The sequence below is a fragment of the Zea mays genome, chromosome 4 (genome assembly GCF_902167145.1).
Source record: "Zea mays cultivar B73 chromosome 4, Zm-B73-REFERENCE-NAM-5.0, whole genome shotgun sequence".
Classification (NCBI taxonomy): Eukaryota; Viridiplantae; Streptophyta; class Magnoliopsida; order Poales; family Poaceae; genus Zea; species Zea mays.
Genome location: NC_050099.1, coordinates 14983057 through 15005082, shown reverse-complemented (window position 1 = coordinate 15005082; position 22026 = coordinate 14983057). Strand labels below are relative to the sequence as shown.

The 22026-nt window shown below is 47.1% G+C and overlaps 1 protein-coding gene across 1 annotated transcript; it reads right to left on the bottom strand.

Annotated features, from left to right (window-relative positions):
• Nucleotides 1–3647: 3647 nt before the first annotated feature.
• Nucleotides 3648–8880, bottom strand: LOC103655121 (NifS-like protein). Its single transcript, XM_008681925.4, has 4 exons — nt 8265–8880; nt 7594–8098; nt 5191–5392; nt 3648–4899 (listed from the first exon to the last, which is right to left on the bottom strand). The coding sequence occupies exons 1-4, from the start codon at nt 8563–8565 to the stop codon at nt 3976–3978; spliced, it is 1932 nt and encodes a 643-aa protein (XP_008680147.1). The 5' UTR covers nt 8566–8880; the 3' UTR covers nt 3648–3975.
• Between the last annotated feature and the right edge of the window lie 13146 nt (nt 8881–22026).

Genomic DNA, 22026 nt, shown 5'->3' with positions numbered 1-22026 from the left:
GTGCCTATGGTGTAGTAGCCAAGGATTCCAAAACCGCCGAAAACCGGCGGTAAACCGCTCGGTAAACCGAAACCGCCAGGGGGCGGTAACGGTTTTCCAGCGGTTTTTTTGGAATTCAGTCCAAATTTAAAAAAATTGAAAAAAATTATAAAAAAATATATGATAAAAAACTACATGCTTTCTGAGTAATTTGGTATAGAAGATATTTAAATTCAAATCAGTTTAGCCAACAAAAATAGAAACATATATGGACCCGTTAACCCGTTAACAAAAAAATCTAAAAACTCCTCTCCTCCGCGTCCTCCCCAGCTCCCCTCACTTTCCCCATTCACTTACGCTCTCAGCCACAGACCCGACGCCGCCGCACACGCAAAAATCACCGCTGCTGCGACTTTTACCGGCGGCTAAGCGCGGTTAACCGCCGGCCAGGAGCGGTTTACCAGCGGTTTACCGCCCGCTTCGCCGCTGCCCCCATCGTCGCCGCAGATCCCCTCACCGACGGGTTCCATCGCAAAACCGGCGGTAAACCGCCCACGGGGAGAGGTAAATCGTGTTTTACCACCGGTAAACCGGTTATGGTACCAAGATTTAGCTCTGCTTTAGATATTTAGTGCCTAGATTTGGATTTTTAATGTTTAGGTTTTCAGATTTCATTCATATTTGCGTTAATAACTTAATACATAGTTATTGTTAGATTCCGTTCATGGATTTTTAATATTTAGTGCCTAGCTCTGTTTTAGTTATAGTATATGTAACTCATAATATTATTTACTACTAATGTAAATATGATTTGGTATTGTTGTTATAGATGTGTTGGCTTATGGTTTATGTATTAGTTATGGTTTAGTTATTGTTTCAAGTTATATGATATTTTTGCCACATCTGTAGGAGACATGTCGGATGAAGATAGAGATAGAGAAAGAGATAGAGATAGAGTCTGGTTGCACGGAGAGAAGGTTGGCGCAGGTTTCAAATGCAAGTATTGTAGAGAAACAAAGAGCGGAGGGGGTGGTACCCGATTGAAGGAGCATCTCGCGCATAGAGGGAAGAATGTCAAGAAATGTCCCTCTGTTCCTCCAGACATAAAGGCATACTTCCAGCTTGACATAGATAAGACAAAGGAAAAAAAGAGTTCTAGGTTCAGGCAGCAGCTGAGGGCAGATGAGGCAGCACAAACCCATTTTGGGGACGATGAGTATGAGGATGACCTTAAAGCGGCTCTGCATCAGTCACGTGTGGAGCACGAATTTAGTCAGAGGGCTGGTGCAAGGTATGATAGGGGTGGTGGATCCTCCAGCCAGAGGGTACCTGAACGTGTTAGAGACTACAATCTTGCTCAAGCCTCTGGACTAAGGCAACAGAGGATAGATACTGGTCCCTGGACAAGTAAGGGAAGGAGCTCGAAAGAGATTCTTGGTAGGGCTTGGGCAAAGGCTTGTCATGCCATTGGCATCCCGGGTCGAAAGGTCGATAACCCATATTTTAGGGCCGCAATTATGGAGTCCCAAAAACAAGGTAACAAATAACACAATATATTTTGTTGTATTGGATCTATGTTGTTGACATAATCTTGTTGCCTTAAATGCAGGTGTGGGGGTCAAATTACCAACTGGTCGAGAGATTGATGGCAAGTATCTTGATGAAAATGTTAAGGAGTTTCAGAAGGAGATTGACAAATGGAAGATTGAGTGGAATGAGTTTGGTGCGACTCTAATGTGTGATTCATGGACTCTAGTGAGTTTGATCCTGCCTTGGCCTTCATGGATCTATCATTACATAGGCATAATGAAGCCATTAGAGATTGGATGGAAAGAGGAAGATCCAATGCACCTCCAACATTGGATGAAGACTCACCTATCAGTGACACTCCTCTTCCTAGCACGCTTTTTACATCGCTTGTACGTGAACAAGGAGGCACAGAGGAAGTGCAAGAATGGGCCGATGAAACAATTGGTGACACCCACCTTGGTAAGCGGAAGACAAGACTTGGTCCATCAGATAGGAAAGGAAAAAGGGTCAAAATCATCGATCAAATCGAAGAGGAAGATGAGGATGAAGACAGTGATGATAACACAACCGATCCTAGTGCTGGTGATGATGGCAGCCATGGTGATGCTGGATTATATGGTGTAGGAGGGAGTGGTGCAGGAGGGAGTGGTATGGGAGGGAGTGGTGCAGGAGATTGGAGGTCCACTGGAGGAAGTCGGTTCACCCATTCCACACAAGATTCTTACCATGATGCACCTCATTCACAGCGGGAGACAATAAGTGGTCGACGTCGTTCGGTTTCATTTCCTGTCCAAGATGGAATCCGTAGCTCAAGTAGCTCTGGTTCTTCTAACTATCCGACTGGACAAGACCCAGTCTATAACCCTTATGCATGGCAATGGCAACCGAGTCAAGGAACCTATGGACCTCCTCCACCATCAGGCGAAGCACCACCATCGATCATGTATGGGTATGGAAACTATGGACCTCCTCCACCACCATATTCAAATTTATCAAATATGTATCCACCAGGACCACAATATGGGTATGGACAAGTTCCCGCTGCACCGGTATGTTCTTTTGCTTTGTGGATAAGTATTTATTTGTCGTTCTTGTTTCCTCACTAATGTATCTCATATCTTTTGTATAGGCCTATCACTATCAGTATGACGGATTGGATCAATATCACGACCCTTCCAACATGCCTGAGTACTATCACTATGACTCGAGCTGAACATGTGAGTATTGTGAAATAAGTCGACCTATGTGTCGTTGCCTCGTTGGAGAGGTGTAAAAGAACTTGTATTTGAGTATTGCGAAGTTCGCTGGATGTTTATTGCATGAGAACTGGAGTTTGTGGTTGCATATGTATGTTGTATGTTATTTTGATGAACTCATGTTGTGTGGATCAATTAATATTTACTATACAATGTGAATTGGGCAAACTACAAATAAACCCTGCCAAAATTTTCATTTTTTCTGCTAAAAACGGTAAAAACCAGTTTATTTCACGGTTAACCACCGGTTTCTACCGGTTTTTCGCCGGTAAACCAATTCGAATTCAAACTGATATGGTTTGGCCAAATCGGTCGGTTTTTACCGGTTTCTACCGGTTTACCGGCGGTAAACCGTTACCGGTGGGGGGCGGTTTTTTACCTCCCCACCGGTTTTGTAAACCCTGGTAGTAGCAGCATGCAGCAACAGGGATTGCTGTGTTTTTTTTTTTTTGCTCCATTCTACTTCTTGTCCGATGCCCTAAATTGTTTTCTTGTGTGGTCATGCTCCAATGACACCCACCCTGATGAATGTGACTTAGATAGTGTGATCCGCAAGCGAGAGACCGAGTCTGCAGCGTGCTGCAGAAATTCAAGCATATGCATGGCATGTGGCAGACCGGCATGAACGAGCGTTAATAATGGCTGCTTGCTTTCAATAGCCATGCTGCGTTTACTCTGAGAAAGATTCAGAGCTCTGATGTCATGCAAGATCCTGCCGGTCCGCGTGGAGCGGAGTAGTTGTTACCTATCAGGTTCATATTGTATTGACACGATGCAGAAGTAGTAGAATAGTATGAACAGCTATATATGTATTAGCTTTGTTCCAGATCATAGTCTAGGAAGTGGCCGGATTAAGGAACTGAAATGAAATATGCCGAAATATTTGGAAGAAGGGATACAGCAGTGTACTGCCAGTTTATATGGCTTACTGTTATCCAATAATTGGTGTACTTTGCAAGCATGCAGTACTCCTAGCTTCTACAGTGTTATAATGCCGGACATCACATATCATATATAAGGAACTAGTCATACGGAGTATATAGAAACATTGTTCTTCTACGTTGTCGGAAATTCTGTATAGTTTTGTATAGTTTTGGTTTCCAAAAACAAACTCAATGTTATATATACACACACACTACAGTAGTATAGTGATTAGAGCACACCTTGTCGATCGATCGATATCGGTTTGACACTAATTCCTAATCAATAATCACACTCGAAAGAGAATAATGTCCGGGTCCAGTCCATTGGGCACGCTGGCAACGAGTTCACGGTACGTGTCCGGCAGCGAGAGCGCGATCTTGGTGGCAGTGTCCAGGTAGCTCTGAAACTTGTCCTGCTGCTGATATTCCGCGGCGGCGGTCTTCTTCTTCGTGAAGTGCTGCTGGTCGTCGTCGTCGTCCGAGTCGTCGGTGGAGGTGTCGCGCTCGCGCAGCAGCTCCTCCCTCATGACGTGGTGCTTGAACGTGCGCCGGCGGAAGGCCCAGTTGCCGGTGGCCCAGTCGAAGCTGTAGAGCGGGAGGAAGCGGTGGCCGTGCTTGGCCACGAAGTCGATGGCGGCGAGGACGAAGCGGAACTCGTCGCGGGAGAGGTAGTAGGCGAAGCTGACCCGCGTCCAGCCGGGCTTCACGCCGTGGTATCCCCTGACGATGGCGTCGCGGATGCGGAGCGAGAGGTCCTCGCCGACGCCGAGGAGCGCGTGCCCGTACGGCCCCGCGCACGCGCAGCCGCCCCTGGCCTGGATCCCGAACAGGTCGTTGAGGAGCTTGGCGACGAACCGGCCGTGCAGGGGCAGCCGCCGCCGTGGCGCCGGCGATGCCGAGGAGGCGTCGTCGTCGGCGTCGTCGTGGGCGACAGCGGCAGCGACAGCGGCTCCGTCGTCGTCGTCCGGCGGGTAGACGAGGAAGGAGAAGATGGGCAGGCGGCGCGCGGCCACGTTGCCGAGCACCTCGACGCTCGGGTTGGCGAGCAGCCGCGCCATGGCCGCCTCGGCGTAGGCGCGCTCCCGCATCGCCACGGCGTCGCGGCCGACGTGCTCCTTGACCCAGAACGCGAGCGACGCGCGCACCTTCTGCACGATGGGCGGCGTGCCCGCGTCCTCCCGCTCCTCGATGTCGTCGTAGTACACCGTGTCCTGCATGCGGTACGGCACACGTCAGCGACCGGATCGTGTCATGCTCATGCATGCCTGCACGCACGCACAGGCACAGCGCATGGTTTGCACCGTACGCCTCTGGTACTTGTGAATTGTGATGACTTCGATGGTTAAGGCGTGCTTGTCACGACTATAATGATTATTGAAGTGCATATATACCAGAGTAAATTAAATGGTTGGCAGCGCCCAATTTGGAATTTGCATGCATGGACAAATAAGTACAGTAGCAGTACTGTATGAGCTAGCCCAATTCGGCGGTTTTGGCCTCACCTCCTCGCTGAACCCGTTGACGTAGGCGACGGTGCCGCCGCCGCAGGTGGACGGCGGCATGCCGGCGAGGCGGTAGAGCGCCCGGTTCATGAGCAGGATCCCCGGCGTGCCCGGCCCGCCGACGAACTTGTGCGGGCTGAGGAACACCGCGTCGTAGCCGTCCATCTCCCCGGACCGCATGTCGATGTCCACGTAGGGCCCGCTGCAGGCCCAGAGACACACAATATATAAGGGCATGTAGAACTACTAGACACCAGTTCGATTTTTTAAGATTAGAGCACACCACCAAAATCGAGGGCATCACCTTAAAAAACCCTTTTTTAAGTATACAAGTCAGCTAAAAAATTGCATGGTATAATACTAAGACTATAGATCATAAATATTATAATATATATGAAAAGTCGTAAAGAGACGACTCTTCATAAAAAGTCTGTTTCTTGTATTTGAAGAGTCTGTTTTTTGTATTTTTTTCATTTAAATCCTTAGAGACCTCTTAAAGAATTCTATATTAAATAAGATTGTACATGGTCTAACATTAGCGGTCGAGATCGATCGGCTCACAACACACAATGTCATCAGCTAGCAGAGCAAGAAATAAACCATGTACTAAGGTACTGCTGACGCATCCAATACATAACAATAAATATACTCTAGAAAAAAAAACGTCTTGTTTAATTACTCTGGCTAGTGATAAAAATCTTTGTGGTCGTTAGCTAGAGTGGCGCTGGTGCATACAGTAAACAACAACAAATACGCAACAACGCAATGAGAAAGAGAGAGACGGGACGAGATGCAGCAGAGAGCGCCGGCCGGCCATTGAAAGCCTGCTTTGTGGTTTCTTGAGGGAGAAAGCAACAAGACAAATTATTCAGACGGGTTCTGTTTCTGACTTGTGGCGCCGACCGACGCGTATGCATCTAGAGAGGTCAATGGCTTTCGCTGTCAGATGAGCTACGAACTATGGACTCCGCGATCCCGGCCGACGTATATATATGCTGGCGGTCAGCCCCGATCACCCGTCGTCGTCGACGGTTCCCATGCATACGTACATGGCTCTCACCAGTTCGTTTAATTTTCTTTCCGCTCCTTCTAATTGACTTGGACAAATTGGCAAACGGAGAGCCAAGCGGGCATGGAAAATGCGCTCGTAGATTGCTTCAACGACGCGGAAACCGGGCCGCCGGAGCATTTCTGCAGCTCCATCGATCTCATCTGACTGACTGCTAACGTGTGATGGATATGGATGGATGGATGCATGCGTTTATTAATAATAACTTGTATGATGATGAGTTTGATAGCGTATGGCGTCTGTACGCAGATGATGCATATATACTATATATTCCCTCCGTTTCATTTTAGTTGTCGCTGGATAGTGTAAAATTGAACTATCCAGCGACAACTAAAATAAAACGGAGGGAGTAGTTAGTATATATACGTGGTGATGCCGCAGGTCAAAGTGGTATCACGCAAGAAGCTCGATCGAGGGCAGGTGGGGGCAAAGTTTGTCAAATTTCGATTGTCAAGGATCGATGGAGGAAACTGGGCGTACGTATGTCCCTGCTGCTGCTCTGACGAGGAAATGAAATTGGGAAACCGGAGAATGCAAACAATGCATGGCGCTCCATTTTCTGGTCACGTTCGTCGTCCTCATGACCGATGAATGGATCAAACGACACACTACTGTAGAGAAAATAGTTCAGTTATGAATTATAATTGTTACTAAACTGAGCTTTGATTCCGGCCAGTTGATACTAAATATATAGTCCTAATTAAGGATCTCTTAGGCCATTCTCATCGGGAGTTTTATGTGAGTTTGATTCTCATTAAAATATCATTGCTACATATGCAAATAGGATAACATGATATGTAATTTAATAAAAAAGAGATACAAGAAGTTTCATCGGATATGGGCCGGGACGGAAGAGTTTATTTCATGCATGGAGACGAAACTCTAAATACAACCTTAGAGACAAACCGTAGGAACAGTACATGAAACTATTTATTAAGAATGACCTTGGTACCGGTCAGTGTTAAAAATCGATACGAATTATATATAACGACAACTGGTATTAATGATTTTTTCCAAAGTTAAAATATAAAGAAATTATAGATTTTCTGTAGCAGAGTGATAAGGAGAGGAAACCGTACATACTTACGTACATTTGCATTCTTCTCTATAGCGTAAGTTTCAAACCTCACGTATACTCTATAGCAAATTGAAAAAATCTATAGCATCTTGAGTTGAACTGTATAGCTGCGGGGACTATTGGTCATCATATGCATGCGTGTCAGACTCTTCCGTGTTCATACGTGGTCACGGCTCTTGTAAGTTTATACTACCTCAGTGCAAACGAGTACTGTTCTTCTACGCATGGACGACATGCACCTAGAGTGTGTACGTACCTGGCGGCGAAGTCGAAGCAGGCGAAGGCGCCGTGCTGGTGCAGGAGGCGAGCGATGGCGCGGGTGTCGGTGAGCACGCCGGTGACGTTGCTGCACGCCGAGAAGGATCCCAGCATGGGCCGGCTAGCGTACTCCGGCGACCCCAGCGCGCGGCGCAGCGCGGCCAGGTCGACGAGGCCGTCGTCGGCGCCCGCGCCGACCTGCACGACGTCGGCCAGGCTCTGCCGCCACGACAGCAGGTTGGAGTGGTGCTCGTAGGGCCCCACGAACACGACCCAGCGCTCCTCCGCGCGCAGCTGCGAGGCGGCGCGCGCCCGCAGCGCCGGCGGGCACGCCACCCCGATCGCCTCCTGCAGCCGCTTCGCCGCCGCCGTGGCGCCCGACCCGCAGAAGAGCAGCGCGTCGTCGGGGCCCGCGCCCATGCACCGCTTGATGTAGCTCGCCGCCTTCCTCGCCATCCGCGTCGTCTTGCTGCCCACGTAGCTGTCCTCCGTGTGCGTGTTCCCTGCACGCACGCACGCATCTAGCTAGCGTCACCTACTAGTGTGTGTGTGTCGATCGATCGAGACGCATGCATGCCGTGGTGGACGGTGGTCTCTCAATGCATGCATGCATGCATCGATGCTGCATGCGGAATGAATAAGGGGCACCAGCACCAGAGCACCACTGACCGTAGAAGGGCAGGACGTGCTTGACGATGTAGTCCTCGATGTAGCGGAGGCTACGGCCGGACGCGGTGTGGTCGGCGTAGAGGAGCGCGCGGCGGCCGAACGGCGTCTCGAACTCCGCGTCGCTGCCGACGAGCTGCGACCGCACCCACTCCACCTTCTCGTCGGCCTTGGCGCTGCGCTGCGACCGCGCCCGGAGGAGGCTCACCAGGGTATGCGCGCACGGGGGCGGCACGCCGTCCGTGGAGCCGCCGCCGTCCTTTTCGCCGCCGCCGTGCACCATCACCGCTCGAAGCGACGGCATGTGCCTAGTCTAGGTCTAGCTAGCTAGTTTGCTTGCTCCGGAAATATAACTACGACTCTTTGCAAATATGCTTGCCGCCGAGATGGCAAATATTATCAAAATGCTCTTTTCTTGCGCGCGGAGCTACCTAGCTAGCAGACTAGTTGGCTGCTCTCCAAATTTCTTGCACGCTTATTAAGCGAGTGCGTTCGTGTATATTTATACAAATCCCTCCGCTGTTCCATTCCATGTGTGGTTTCACGCGGCGGCGGCGGCGTTCGCGAGTTCACAATTAGGATTCCAGTAGCAGCTCTGATTGGAGGGATGGAGGCGGAGAATAATCAAATCAAACCATGGGAGAGGATTTATTATGGGATCGATCGCGCTAGCGAGTCAAATGCGAACGAGTTGCTTGGTCAATGCGGACGATGAATTGCTTTGCTTGTGATGGTCGCCAAATTGCAGACGTTGAAACTGGCTGGCGCGAGAGATCGATGATGTGCTGTGCTGCTGAGCTGGTGGTGCCGGTGCGTACGTCCTGCCGCTAGACCTTCATTTGGTGTGCGTGCTCCATTTGGTCGGTTTCCGGAGTACAATTGCATCACGCCCGCAACGTAACACAGAGTTTCATCGTCATGCATAGTGCTCCATTTGATCATCCCATGGTTTGGTTTGATTGGAGGCGCAGCCGGCTGCTCTCTATCGACAACTCCAGTTTTTATTTCATTTGATGATGCATGCTGTGTCGCTCTTTCATGCAGTTAATAAGCGATATTAAACGTCATTGACATGCGTATATCATCATTGTGTAACTATAATCTACTTCCTCCATTCAGAAATACCAGCACTAATCTAGGCACGAATAGGTGATTTTGTTTTTAGTTAAAACATATAAAAGTCTCGGTGACTTCACACGCTGAGATGGAGCTCGCTCTGTTCGACCACTTGTCGGCTGTGTTCAGCCAACCAGCTCAGGCGGTTGCGTTGCGTCTATCGATTTTGCCAGTTTGGGGGGCATATCCAGCCGGCCGACCTATCGGTAATCGGTTCTCGACCTATCCGGTCTCCCAGCCGACGAAGACTTGGCAGCAATGAAACCATGGCGCCCTTCTACGTACAAGAGCTCCTGGCAGTTCATCAGTAACGATACGTACCATGGCAGCCCTGAATGCGCTCTTCTACGCGCGAGCGCGACGACGGGAGATTCGTAAAGTCAACGATGTGCTCATCGGCTTCCGAAAGTCAACAACATGTGTGCCCATCGGCTCCTCCGCAAGGAGTTGGATGTGTGGAGAGACGCCACAAGCTACACTACCAAAGAACGGACAATCAGTACCGGTAAATAACAGGCTATAATTATAAGTAAGAAATTGTTTGGTTTGTAGAGACTAATTTTTAGTCTCCCTATTTTATTCTATTTTAGTCCTTAAATTATCAAATACGAAAACTCTATTTTAGTTTTCGTATTTGACGATTTAAGGACTAAAATAGAATAAAATGTAAGGACTCAAAATTAGTTCCAAGCATCCAAATACCCCTTAAGACATCATCTTTAGTTTCGGTTGTATGACCCATTACTAAAAGACACTTTAGGTACTAAACCTGCCCATAAAGTCTACACATATATTTTACAAATGACATAGGGACATTGATGACTTTTCTCATTCTTTCTTGTTACACAAGTCTTGAACTTGGTATATTTGTATCTGAAGTCTCACCCATGCCGAAGCTAGCGGCTTCGGCTCGCACCTTCACCGTTCGCACACTTGGTCGAAGCTTCTCTTTACGTCGGTTTGGTTTTTCTTGGCAGTATCCTGGCCGGAGGTTAGCTTCGTTCGCTGTTAGCCATGTACCTGAAACACATTTGTTTATGCCAAAATAAAGGTTTTATGAGGACCTTCGGTAAAGTAGGCCCCCAAAAGTTTCCATGAACACTTTTTCACTAGGGATTATGAGTTACACTTAGTTGATCTAGCATCGCTATAACAGGGGCACGATGAATTAGTTAATGACTATATTTGAAGATTTTGGAATATTAGAAACCAATGTTTTTAGATCCACGTTGCAGATAAACAGTTAGCAGGACTGGCTTTTAATGGGTTATGTCCATACTTGAAAGAAAAATTAGATGCCACTCAGTTCTTTTCGCTAGCTCAGTTGCATCAGCAGGCTTTTAATATATTGTAAATTTAGCAAATTGATTTCAGAAGCAGAAGCAGTTGAAGAGTAGATTTTATAAAAACTCTCTAAATTTCTTGTTTAGGGAATTCTTTTGGGAACTACCACAGTTGGTCTAAGATTCCCATATGGTTACGTAAAATGTTGTTTTGAACTGTTTTATATTGTAGATTACACTGTTTGTAGAGTGAAATTTGAATATAAAAATATAGATGTGTAAGCTGCTGTGCTGAAGATAATCTAAATGGAGCACAGGTAGGTGAATATGGCCAAGTGACAGCTGAATTCATCACTGGCCAAAGTAGGAAAAGGGCTGTGAGGATGAAAATGGCCCGACATATATATGAGGTCGTGACATTAGACAGAGAATGGTGACGGGCTGATGCAGTGCTGGCATGGAAGATGGGGTTGTGGCCTGGTCACAAAAAGACACGAATGGGCCGCTACAGCTGCTACACAGTATGGATGGGCCAGCTTGATAGGCCAGTGCCCAAGACGAGGATTAGGCTTGGTCCGAGAGACAAAAACTGGCAGACCAAAATAATGATAAAGCGACACATGGAGTAGCTAAGATTTTGAAGAAGGTTTCACCCACTATTGGTTTTGAAACACTTCATAATCTTGAATGCCTGGTTTTGGAATTTTGCTTAAACGGTTTGAAATGTTAACTTCCAAACTATGATATTTGAAAACAAATTAAATTCATTCAAATCCACATTTTTAAATTTTATTTGAAAATGGTTTAAACTATTTTGTTTCGAACTTTTAAAAAATAATTTAAAAACCTTTTAAACTTTACTTTCATAAATATTTAAATCAGATATTAAAATCACTTTAGAATTATTTTGAAACCATTTTAAATTCAAAATTTATTTATTTTCTCAAACCATTTGAACCTATTTTTCTAACATTATTTATGCATACTTTTGAACCATTCTGAGAATCTAAACCAAGTTCAACCGTACTTTAATATTTATTTTAAGATAAATTTAAAGGGTATTTGAATCTAAAACTTCAAATTGCTTTTGAAACTAGGCTTACCCAAAGAAAAAAAAGTTTATGGTTTTTATAAATTATTTTTTATTTGAAAAATGGTAACAAATAACTAAACTTTGGACATCTGTTTTTTAAGAAACTATTAGATAATTTACTTTATTTAGTGCTATTTGTGTTCTCATCCAATAGTACAAATTTTGAGGTGTGACTAGGGGTGGTAATAGGCTTTAAATTTTACACTATAAAAATTAATGATTGGATCAGATTAGAATAATCAACCTATATTCTTATTCATTTTTGAACTAAAGTCAGTTACGGGCTCAAATAAATTGTGAAGAGACATTTAGATCGTGATCTATGTGACCATGTATTAGCAAGTCAAATTATTTTTTCCTGTTTCAATTTTCCAGCTATAGGTTAACATTGATTCAACGCACTAGCGGGTTATTGTGGAATTAGATCAGGTGAATAAAAACGGCACAAAACATGATAGTTCCGGCTTAAGCTACTGCCAATACCGAGGTATGCGGAGTAGGATTATTGGGCCAAACTCTATACTTCGAAAAATATCTGAAATATATATTACAAAACAATTAAATTAAAGATTTTTTCTTCGAACACACGTACAACAACTGTGTATCTTTATACTTTAGAAAAAATGATAGAATTTTATTAATGGAACAATATAAGATATACCAAACAGTACTCAATATTTCCGCTGCTGATCGAATAGAAAGCATACCGAATTTTTGAAAGGTCGTTAGCCAGCCGTAATCCCAGTAGTGTCATGGCGCCGCGGCATGCACATTACTTGATACTAGAAGTGTACTTGCACAGGAACTACATCCTTGTCGTCTCCGTGAGACCTTCAGGCCGGCCAGAGGTAGGTTGCTTTTAGAAGCAAAAGCTACCACAACTACACGTCCACATGTACCCTCCCTAAACAGGCAGCCGCGGGCCGCCGCCGTGCCGCAGCAGCCGCGGGCGCGATGTGCGGCGGCGACCAGCACACGCCACCGCGCTGCACGCAGGGTGATGGGCCCATGGTGTACCGTACGCGCGCGGTCGGTGTGGCCGACAGCGGCGCGGCCACATGCGGTGTCGCCGTCCGCCATTAACAGCCGCCATTTCCGCTCCGGGTTCGCTCCGGCTCGGCGTCGATCGGATCCTGTCGCCGTCGCACGCGTGAAATCGCGGCAGGCGTTACGCCCAGGACGTGATGTGACGTGACGGCGGCTGGCTCCATTGGTAGTGTCGCACTGTCGCCGCCTTTGGCGGCACTCAAACACAGGTCGGGTTAAATTTGACTGTCCTGTCCTTCTGTTTGCACTATTGCTATCAATTCAGTTCAATTAGCAGCTTCACAGCTTCGGTTCCTGTCAAAGAGTCGATCAGTGTAAAACAAAGGGAGAAGTACTGGCATCGTTAATTTGGAGATCGATGCGGATGAACAATGAAGGCACTGTGAATAATCACTATTTGGGCATAAATAATGTTGTTGCTACTGTTGGAGACCTCCATCTTTCGAAGGTTCTCAAAAACACAATTAACCATTGATTGTTAGCGCATTCTCAAGTTTTGCAGGTCCTTCGGAGTTAAATACCTTTGGAACAGAACTAGGAGAAAGACGAAGATGTTAGCTTCGTCACAATTGTACAAAAATGAAGCCAGAAGTGAAATGAGGCTAGGAGAAGGTGTTTTCAAGACTAGAGTCAGGACAATAAAAGATATAAGACAATATTACCCATACGTCATTTGTAAACCATATGTACAAGTCTTGTGGGTATACTTGTAATTTTGTACGAAAGTATACATTTGCACTATAAATAGATGAACAGTGGCATGTACAAAGTACATTTTCTCCAGGGGCAACAACTTTGTGTAATTCAATCTTCGAAGCTCCTTCGCGCTACCTTGTATTAAGAAGCCGGAGGTACGATTGTAAACTTTGTATATATGAAGAGAGAAATGAAGTGCCAAAAACTATGAGATGAGTAAATATATTTAACTTCGTAATCCTCTCTATACATTATGATTTGTTTGATTACATCTTGACCTTGGTCCTTGAAATGTAGAGGACAAAGGGTAACATCTTGTAACATTGTGTTTCCTTATTTTTAATTGCATACATTAATTGAGAACAACTTGTACCGATAATTTGATTTCATTGGTAGTTCAACAAGGGATGTATAAGTACCTTGTTCACGCACGTTTTCAGAAGGAACACCACAACAACTAGTGGTCTTAATTAATTTACGAATTCAATAAAAAGTATAAATCTTACTTTAAATTAACCTTCCCTCGATCATAAATAACCGCCATAGTAGCTTTATTACTTGACGGTGTGTTCTCGCTTGCAATATCAAATTCGACCACCTCTCAGATTTTTTTCGATAAGAATTTCATCGCATTTAAAGTTCGATACAAATCATCTCTTGGCCTCTGCAACAATAAGATGCACACAAACTAGAAAAGAAAAGAAAAAGAACATGAAAATCACATTATTAATGACTCAATCCTATGACTAGAGCACCACCCATGTGCCTGGAATAAGAACCCCATATCCACCTACTCCACGCGTTGTAAAGCTTCCATCACCATAGAATGTTGCTCGTGCCTATATAGTAAAACCCAAGACCGTAGCTAGTGGTAGTAGTGAAAAACACATGCAAAGGAGACATATTAAGTTTCTTTTGAAAAATCAAATCATCATTCCTACTAAGCCAAAGTGACCAACACATGGTTGCTACTCCTAGTAAGGTTATTTTTTTTAAAAAAAATCTCAAACTGTGAAAGTCAATCCCAAACATACTTAAAGTGGAAGTTGGTTTTGGGATTCCTAACATCCCAAACACTAGGCTCCAAACCATACGATCAAATCTTCATTCGAAAAATAAGTGCTAGATTGTTTCATTGTCTTGACAGAAATTAGATGCTTTACTTCCCTTCCAATTTTGTTTAGCTAGATTATCTTTAGTGAGGATCACTACCCTACGAAGATATCATAGAAAACTCTTGATTTTAGGGGTGCTTTTTATTTTCCATAATCTCTTATTTAGGTTTGGGGCATCTTCTTTAATTAGGGTCAGATAGAGAGACTTCACTTAGAATTTACCATTTGAATGCAAATCCCAGCGAAAAATATCCGGATCTCATGTAAAGCTATGTTAACAAGCTTTTGGCATAACTCATTCCAAGCAACAAGCTTAGACCAATTAGAAATCGCCTCCAAGATAAATTTATGTTATATGATTTTAATACTGTTTCAACTGTCTTGAATTTTCTTTGAACAATATTGTATAAAGAGGGGCACTGTCTTTTTGAAGCTATGTCGCCTAACCACCTATCTTCCCAGAATCTCACTTGTGATCTAGTCCTGATTTCAAAGGTTCCAAAGCGAAGAAAGTCTTGATTCACCTTCATCAATCTTGACAAAAAATGTGAGTCTCCTTGTTTTGATTCAACCTGTATTAGTGGTTTGGAACTAAGGTATTTGTTTCTAAGCAATTGTTGCCATGTTCCTTTCATAGTTAGGAGTTTAAACAACCATTTGCTTGGCAAGCCCCTAATCTTTAGTTTGAGATCCATGATGCCTCAACCCCCTTGGTTCTTGGGTTGATAGAGGATGTTCCATTTGGCTAGATGATTTTTTTATTCTCACCATTTTGCCAATAGAAGCAAGATCAGAAGTAGTCAAGCTTCTTGAGGACACCCTTTGGAACAGGAAAAAAGGACATCACATACATGGGGTGACTATTTAAAACTGAGTTGATTAAGGTTATCCTTTTTCCGATTGATAGATTTTTTTCCTTTCTAGCTACTAAGAATTTTTTGAATCTTTCCTCAACCTCCCTACAATCGGTATTTTTCAACTTCCTATAATGAATAGGAATACCCAAATACCTTAGAGGAATCTCTATTTTTTACACCCAAAGATATCTCTATACAATTGCTCATGATCTTGTGCTGCATCAAAGCACAATATTTCACTCTTATGGAAGTTGATTTTTAGTCCTGTGATTTGTTCAAAGACAAAAAGCAACAATTTCAAGAAGGGAATTATCGTTTGGATTATATATTTCCCTTTCCCTATCTTTTTCCGCTTGTCTTAATGTTTCAAATACCTCTTCAACCCCTAGCCTATTTCCACCTATTTTAATCCCTATCTTAGATAGGATCGTAATGATGTTATGACTTGATAACCTATCTATTGTAAAATGGCCTAGAGATTGAGCATTACCTGTTGCTTGAGGTCTTAGGCATGGAGATGTATAATACTGCTTGTGCCCAACAACAAAACTAGATCCTCCATTCACATAAAAATTGCGAGCAGTAGCAAGATTCATTGCCTTCTCAAGTGAATCCATATATGCTATGGAGGATCCATTAGTCATTGGTACATTGCACCGTAGGCTACGACGAAGTGCATCTAATGAATTATATACATGAAGAGGAGCATATTTAAGCACACCTTTAGGATTACTTTTGTTCTGGGCAGAATGAGGAGACATATCTAGCTTTAGTTCCTCACTCGTTCCTATCTTACCCACTTGCTCACCCTGCACCACAAATTTCTCATCCTTGTTACAACAAGATGTATCTATTTGTAAACAAGGAAAATGATTATAGATGTCAAAACCAGAACAACAAATCTATGAGTTCTATCCTACATCCAGACATATTGGTGTTGCAGGTCTCTCAGCCCTCATAGATGAAGGCAATTTTACTTTGTTGGCTAGGGTCTCCAAAGCACAAGTTTGATGCGCAATGCTATTAGATTCAGAGCTATTTTCCAACATATGTGTTGGCATCAAATTCTGTCTCTCTATAGTGACATCGATGTATGGTAGTTTCCTCATCCCCAAGCCCAACCTATCAGACTCATTCCCTTCTACTTCATTGGTTTTAGACAGTCGAGTGTATTTTGGGTGCTGCTCATCAGATCATACAACCACTGGAGCATCAACATCCTATACCAATGAATCGTCATTAGGAATAAAATTTTGAAATATCTCCCTACTTATAGAGTTGTTAGCTATATCAAGTTGCACACAATCAGAAGGGTTATAGACGTTGGCAAAGGAACCACTAACTAGTGAATTAAATCTAACATCCTTTTCCCCTGATTTCTCACATCTTGTTGTCACACAAATTGTTCTAGACATCTTACCCTCATCAAGGTTGAGGTGTTTGACCGGTAAATATATTGTTTTGGATAAGGAATCACCACAATGTGACCAAAGCTTTGATTTAGATTTTTGCCATCAGTCTGCATAGGAGCAAGTTCATTAACTAGATGTGTGCACCAGACATGAGGCAGGCTCACCCAAGCTACATAGTTTTTAGTCTAGCACCATAGAGTTCGTTATTGTTGCCATCTTGTTGTTCTTTTAAAACTACAATAGGTTCTCAACATGTGTCAAGTATCAAGTCTAAATGACCAAAGCTAAGTCTAACTAATACATAATCTAACATCATGATCAATGGTTTCTGCTTGATACTTGTTGGCTTCCGTGAACGGTGGGTACATCAAGACGACATGTAATTGATGTCTAGTTCTAATCAATTATTTGTGTTTTGTTAGTCTATAATGTTTTTTCTATGTAACACATTATAGTTTACGTTATTGTTGCTTTAGTTTGGTACTTAGTTAGGACTACCCCATTTAGAATTAGTTTTAGTCTAGGCCTCTAAATTCCCTGGGAAAGACACCATTGAAGTTGATATATATAATGTGTTCAAATGAATGCATATATGTTATTTTAAGGGTGTATTTGGCAACAAACGATGTTTTAGACTATTAGTAGAATCAGTAGAATTACTGCCAAACACTTCATTGGGAAACATTTGACGAAGAACAACTTAAAACCAATTTTTTTCACTAGTCCAAAGAAACAAACAAAATATGATTTATCCTTGGTTTTTATTTAGTTTTAAGAATCTAGTGAGATAGTGAAAGGGTTTCATGAAGTGATTTTAATTCATCAAACAAATATTATGTTTCTATAAGAATGTAGAACAGCGAAAGGGGCTCTGCTGAGTTAGTTATGTTGTCTGAATAGCACACCCGAGGTATTGAGTTTGACTCCTCATGGAAGGACTATAGTCTGTTGGCTGTCTTACCCCCTGAAGGTCAAGTTTTCTCTATATTCTTATGTAAGGGGTTTAGGTGATAAAAATAGCTCCAATAGATCCATTTAAATACTCTTTACTAAGAGCATCTAGAGGGGGGGTGAATAGGTGATCATGTAAAAATCAATTCTAAACAACACAAACTTGGTTTATGAAATGTTAGTGTAACATAGTGAATTTGGGGGTATAAAATTTCTTCTCTAAATGCTTACCAAATTCAGGTGTTACTTTGTCTCTCTCTAGTCTCTCTCTCTTCCTTTTGGGTAGAATTAAGTTAATTAGTGAAGGGGTAATTATTTATTTTTATCAAAACTCTGTGAGTCATAAATTGTTGCATCATGCTGAGTCTAAATTACCCTTTGAATTGATGCACATGTTTGAATTGGTTTGAATTTGAATTGAAAACCCTAGAGAAAATAAAAAAGATAAGCAATTAGAAATTCGGAGAAAAAGGGAAAGCTACTTTCAGCCCAGTCGGCCTAGTCCAGCCCAGCGAGGCCGCGCGCCCGCGCCGCCTGATAGGTGGGCCCCACCTGTCAGCGGCAGTCCTCGCGCGCTCTCCCCTTCCCTCCCTCTGCCACCTGGGTCGCGCATGTCGGCGCCTTTCCTCTCGCACCCGCGCGCCTGCGCGCTCTCTGCTTAGTGGGTTCCGCCTGTCGGCACCTCTTTCCGTTGCCGCGATAGTGCGCCTATGCCACTGTCTTGTGGGCCTCGCTTGTCAGCTCTTTCCCCCCTCTAACCTTCGGTCCGCGCTCTCGCCATGGCCGCGCCCACGTCCGCGTAAATCCTGGCCACTACCCACGCGCCCAACCCCTACTCAAACCCCCTCCCGTCCGCTCTGCCATTTTCCCCACTCGCAGACACCTCCCAGCCCGCCTTCGCTCGTGTGTGTCGGCGTTTCGAGACAGGGGGGTCCCTAAGCCGACGAGTGAGTGTGCTGCGTGCCCCAGCCCAGATGGGTCGAGCGCGTGGGCGAGCGCGGAGGGGGGAGAGGCGAGGCGGCCGGAGCCGAGCGTGAGAGAGGTGGAAGTCCCGCGGCCTTCGTGTTCGTCCCGCGCCCAGGTCAGGTGCGCTTGCAGTAGGGGGGTTACAAGCGTCCACGCGGGTGAGGGAAGCGAGCGGCCCCAAGAGAGCGCCTGTCCCGTCCTCGGTCCCGCGCGGCCAACCCTCTCTGAGAAGGCCCTGGTCCTTCCTTTTATAGTTGTAAGGAGAGGATCCAGGTGTACAATGGGGATGTAGCAGAGTGCTACGTGTCTAGCGGAGGGAGAGCTAGTGCCCTAGGTACATGCCGATGTGGCAGCCGGAGAGATCTGGGCATCCTGCTGGCGTGATGTCGTGGCTATCGGAGGTGCGACGGAGCCTGATGGAGGGACAGCTGTTGGAGCGGTCGAGTCCCTGCTGACGTTGTCCTGCTGCCGTAAGAGAGCTGGGGGCTGCCGTCGTCATAGAGCTCGTGGAGCGCCATTATTGCCCCTCTGGCGGAGCTGGCCGGACGAGACGCCGGTCTTGTTCTCCGTGACCCGAGTCGATTCGGGGTAGGATGATGATGACGTTTCCTGTTGACGTGGCGGTCTGTGCTCTAGGCAGGGCGACGTGGGGTTTCCTCCGAAGCCGAGGTTGAGTCTTGCCTTCAGTTGCCGTGGCCGAGCCCGAGCCAGGGGGTCGGGCGAGGCGGAAGTCGTCCGGCCGAGGCCAGGGCGGAGTCCGAGCCCTGGGGTCGGGCGAGGCGGAGTTTCGTCGTCTTCCGGGTCTTAGCCCGAGTCCGAGCCCTGGGGTCGGGCGGAGCGGAGTTCGCCGTCTTCCGGGTCTTAGCCCGAGTCCGAGCCCTGGGGTCGGGCGGAGCGGAGTTCGCCGTCTTCCGGGTCCTAGCCCGAGTCCGAGCCCTGGGGTCGGGCGGAGCGGAGTTCGCCGTGGCGCCTTTGGCAAGGCCTAATTGCCTGTCAGACTCACTCTGTCGAGTGGCACTGCAGTCGGAGTGGCGCAGGCGGCGCTGTCCTTCTGTCAGACTGGCCAGTGGAGCGGTGGAGTGACGGCGGTCACCTCGGCTCTGCCGGGGGCGCGTGTCAGGATAGAGGTGTCAGGCCACCTTTGCGTTAAATGCCCCTGCAATTTGGTCAGTCGGTGTGGTGATTTAGTCAAGGTTGCTTCTGAGCGAAGCCAAGGCCTTGGGCAAGCCGGTGATGTGTCCGCCATAAAAAGGGGGCCTCGGGCGAGACGGAAGTCTCTCGAGGTCGGCTGCCTTCGGCCGAGGCTAGGCTCGGGTGAAGCGCGATCGAGTCACTCGTGTGGACTGATCCCTGACTTAATCGTGCCCATCAGGCCTTTGCAGCTTTATGCTGATGGGGGTTACCAGCTGAGAATTAGGCGTCTTGAGGGTACCCCTAATTATGGTCCCCGACAGTAGCCCCCGAGCCTCGAAGGGAGTGTTAGCACTCGCTTGGAGGCTTTCGTCGCACTTTTTTGCAAGGGGACCAGCCTTTCTCGGTTGCATTTCGTTCCGGTGGGTGCGCGCGAGCGCACCCGCCGGGTGTAGCCCCCGAGGCCTCGGAGGAGTGGTTACACTCCTTCGAGGTCTTAATACTTCGCTTAACGCTTCGGCTGGTCTGGTCGTTCCCTCATGCGAACTGGCCGTAGCCCGGGTGCACGGTCGGGGCCCAAGCTCTCGGGCTGGTATGTTGACGCTGTCAACGATTTGGCCGGAGCCGGTTTTTGCGAGAGCAGCCCCCGAGCCTCTGCACAGGGCGAGAGGACGATCAGGGACAGACTCGGCTTTTTACATACGCCCCTTCGTCGCCTTTCCGCAAGGAGGAGGGGGGGAGTGCGCCATGTTACCCTCGATGGGCACCGAACATGGTGTCTCCGGTGAGCTGCAAGCGGGTAATCCGAGTGGACGTCCGTGCCCCGTTCGTTGGGGGTCGGCTAGGGGCCCAGAGGCACGCCCAAAAGTACCTGCGGGTGACTTGCCGGACCCGGTCCCCTGGCGACGGGGTCCGAGGGCTCGATGCCTCCCTCCGATGGGATTCCGTTACAAGATCGTTCCCACTGATCTCGGATATGTCCTAGGGTACCTCGGGAGCGCAGCCCGAGCCTCGGTTATGTATCGAACGTACCCCTGGTCATCCCTCGCTCGGTGTCTGAGGCGACTGTGAACCCTTCGGGGGCCAGCCTTCGAACCCCTGATCAGTAATGGGCGCGGAGCCCGAGTAGCCTGAGGCGGCCATGGAGCCCTTCGGGGGGCTGGCCTTCGAACCCCTGACCAGTAGTGGGTGTCAGGCCCACGCGATCTGAGGCGGCTGTTGAACCCTCGGGGGGCCAGCCTTCGAACCCCTGATCAGTAATGGGGGCGCGGAGCCCGGTTCCTTCGCGGAGAAGGATCCCTCTCGGGGTATCCCCCTTCCCCGGTCCCTGTTGCAAGAGATAGAGAAAGAGGAAAACGGAAAAGGATACGAAATCAGACGACGTGGCGTACCTTTTCTGACGCGGTTATTAAGGCGAAGGTGAAGCGTCGCGCGCTCCTCCTGCCAGAAGCGCCGCGTGTCCCGCCGCGGAGTTAATGCGACGGGGCGAGTGGTTGGCGGGGCGGCCGTTGCGCGCGGGTGATCCGTTCGAGGAACGGGTCACGGGTGCACCGTCTTCACGCCGTGAGAGGAGGCTCTCTTGCTGTCTCAGGATGGGACGTGAGCCTGGCTGACGACGTGACCGCTGCGCCCGCCCGCCTGCCACCGCTATTACTGCCGGCTCACTTTCGGTCGCTTTGACCGACGCGCCAGTCTGGCGCTGTTGGGTCGCCTCGAGTCGTGGCATAGGCTTCGCAACCGAAGAGGCGCGATGGTGGCACAAGTGGCGGTGCGGTTGCTTGCATGCAGCAACTGGCGTGCCGGTTGCTCGACGCGTGGGCCTGGGCCCCAGGCTGGCGTGTTAGAAGTTGGAGAAGCGCGTCCATCTGGCGCGGTTGCATGCCGCCTGCATGGCTGCTTGCCCCTTCTGCCCGTTGGTCTGGGCGAAAATGGGGGGTCGCCTGAACGTGTATGTAATTTCGGCACGGAGCCGTGTTTTTTCCCCATTTCCGAGCACTAAGTCTCGCCTGTTTTATTATCTGAACCGCTTTACCAAGCATGAGTTGCCCCGTGTCAAGGTGACTGGTGAGGTATCCGTATCCCGGAGGCGTAGGAATCC

Bases quoted from the DNA above. Each gene is read 5' to 3' on its own strand.
- LOC103655121 (XM_008681925.4), bottom strand. From the start codon at position 8,565: ATGCCGTCGCTTCGAGCGGTGATGGTGCACGGCGGCGGCGAAAAGGAC. The intron at 5,393-7,593 runs GTACGTACACAC...CTGGGCCTGCAG, and splicing joins TGCTTCGACTTCGCCGCCAG to CGGGCCCTACGTGGACATCG. The intron at 4,900-5,190 runs GTGAGGCCAAAA...TACCGCATGCAG, and splicing joins TCAACGGGTTCAGCGAGGAG to GACACGGTGTACTACGACGA.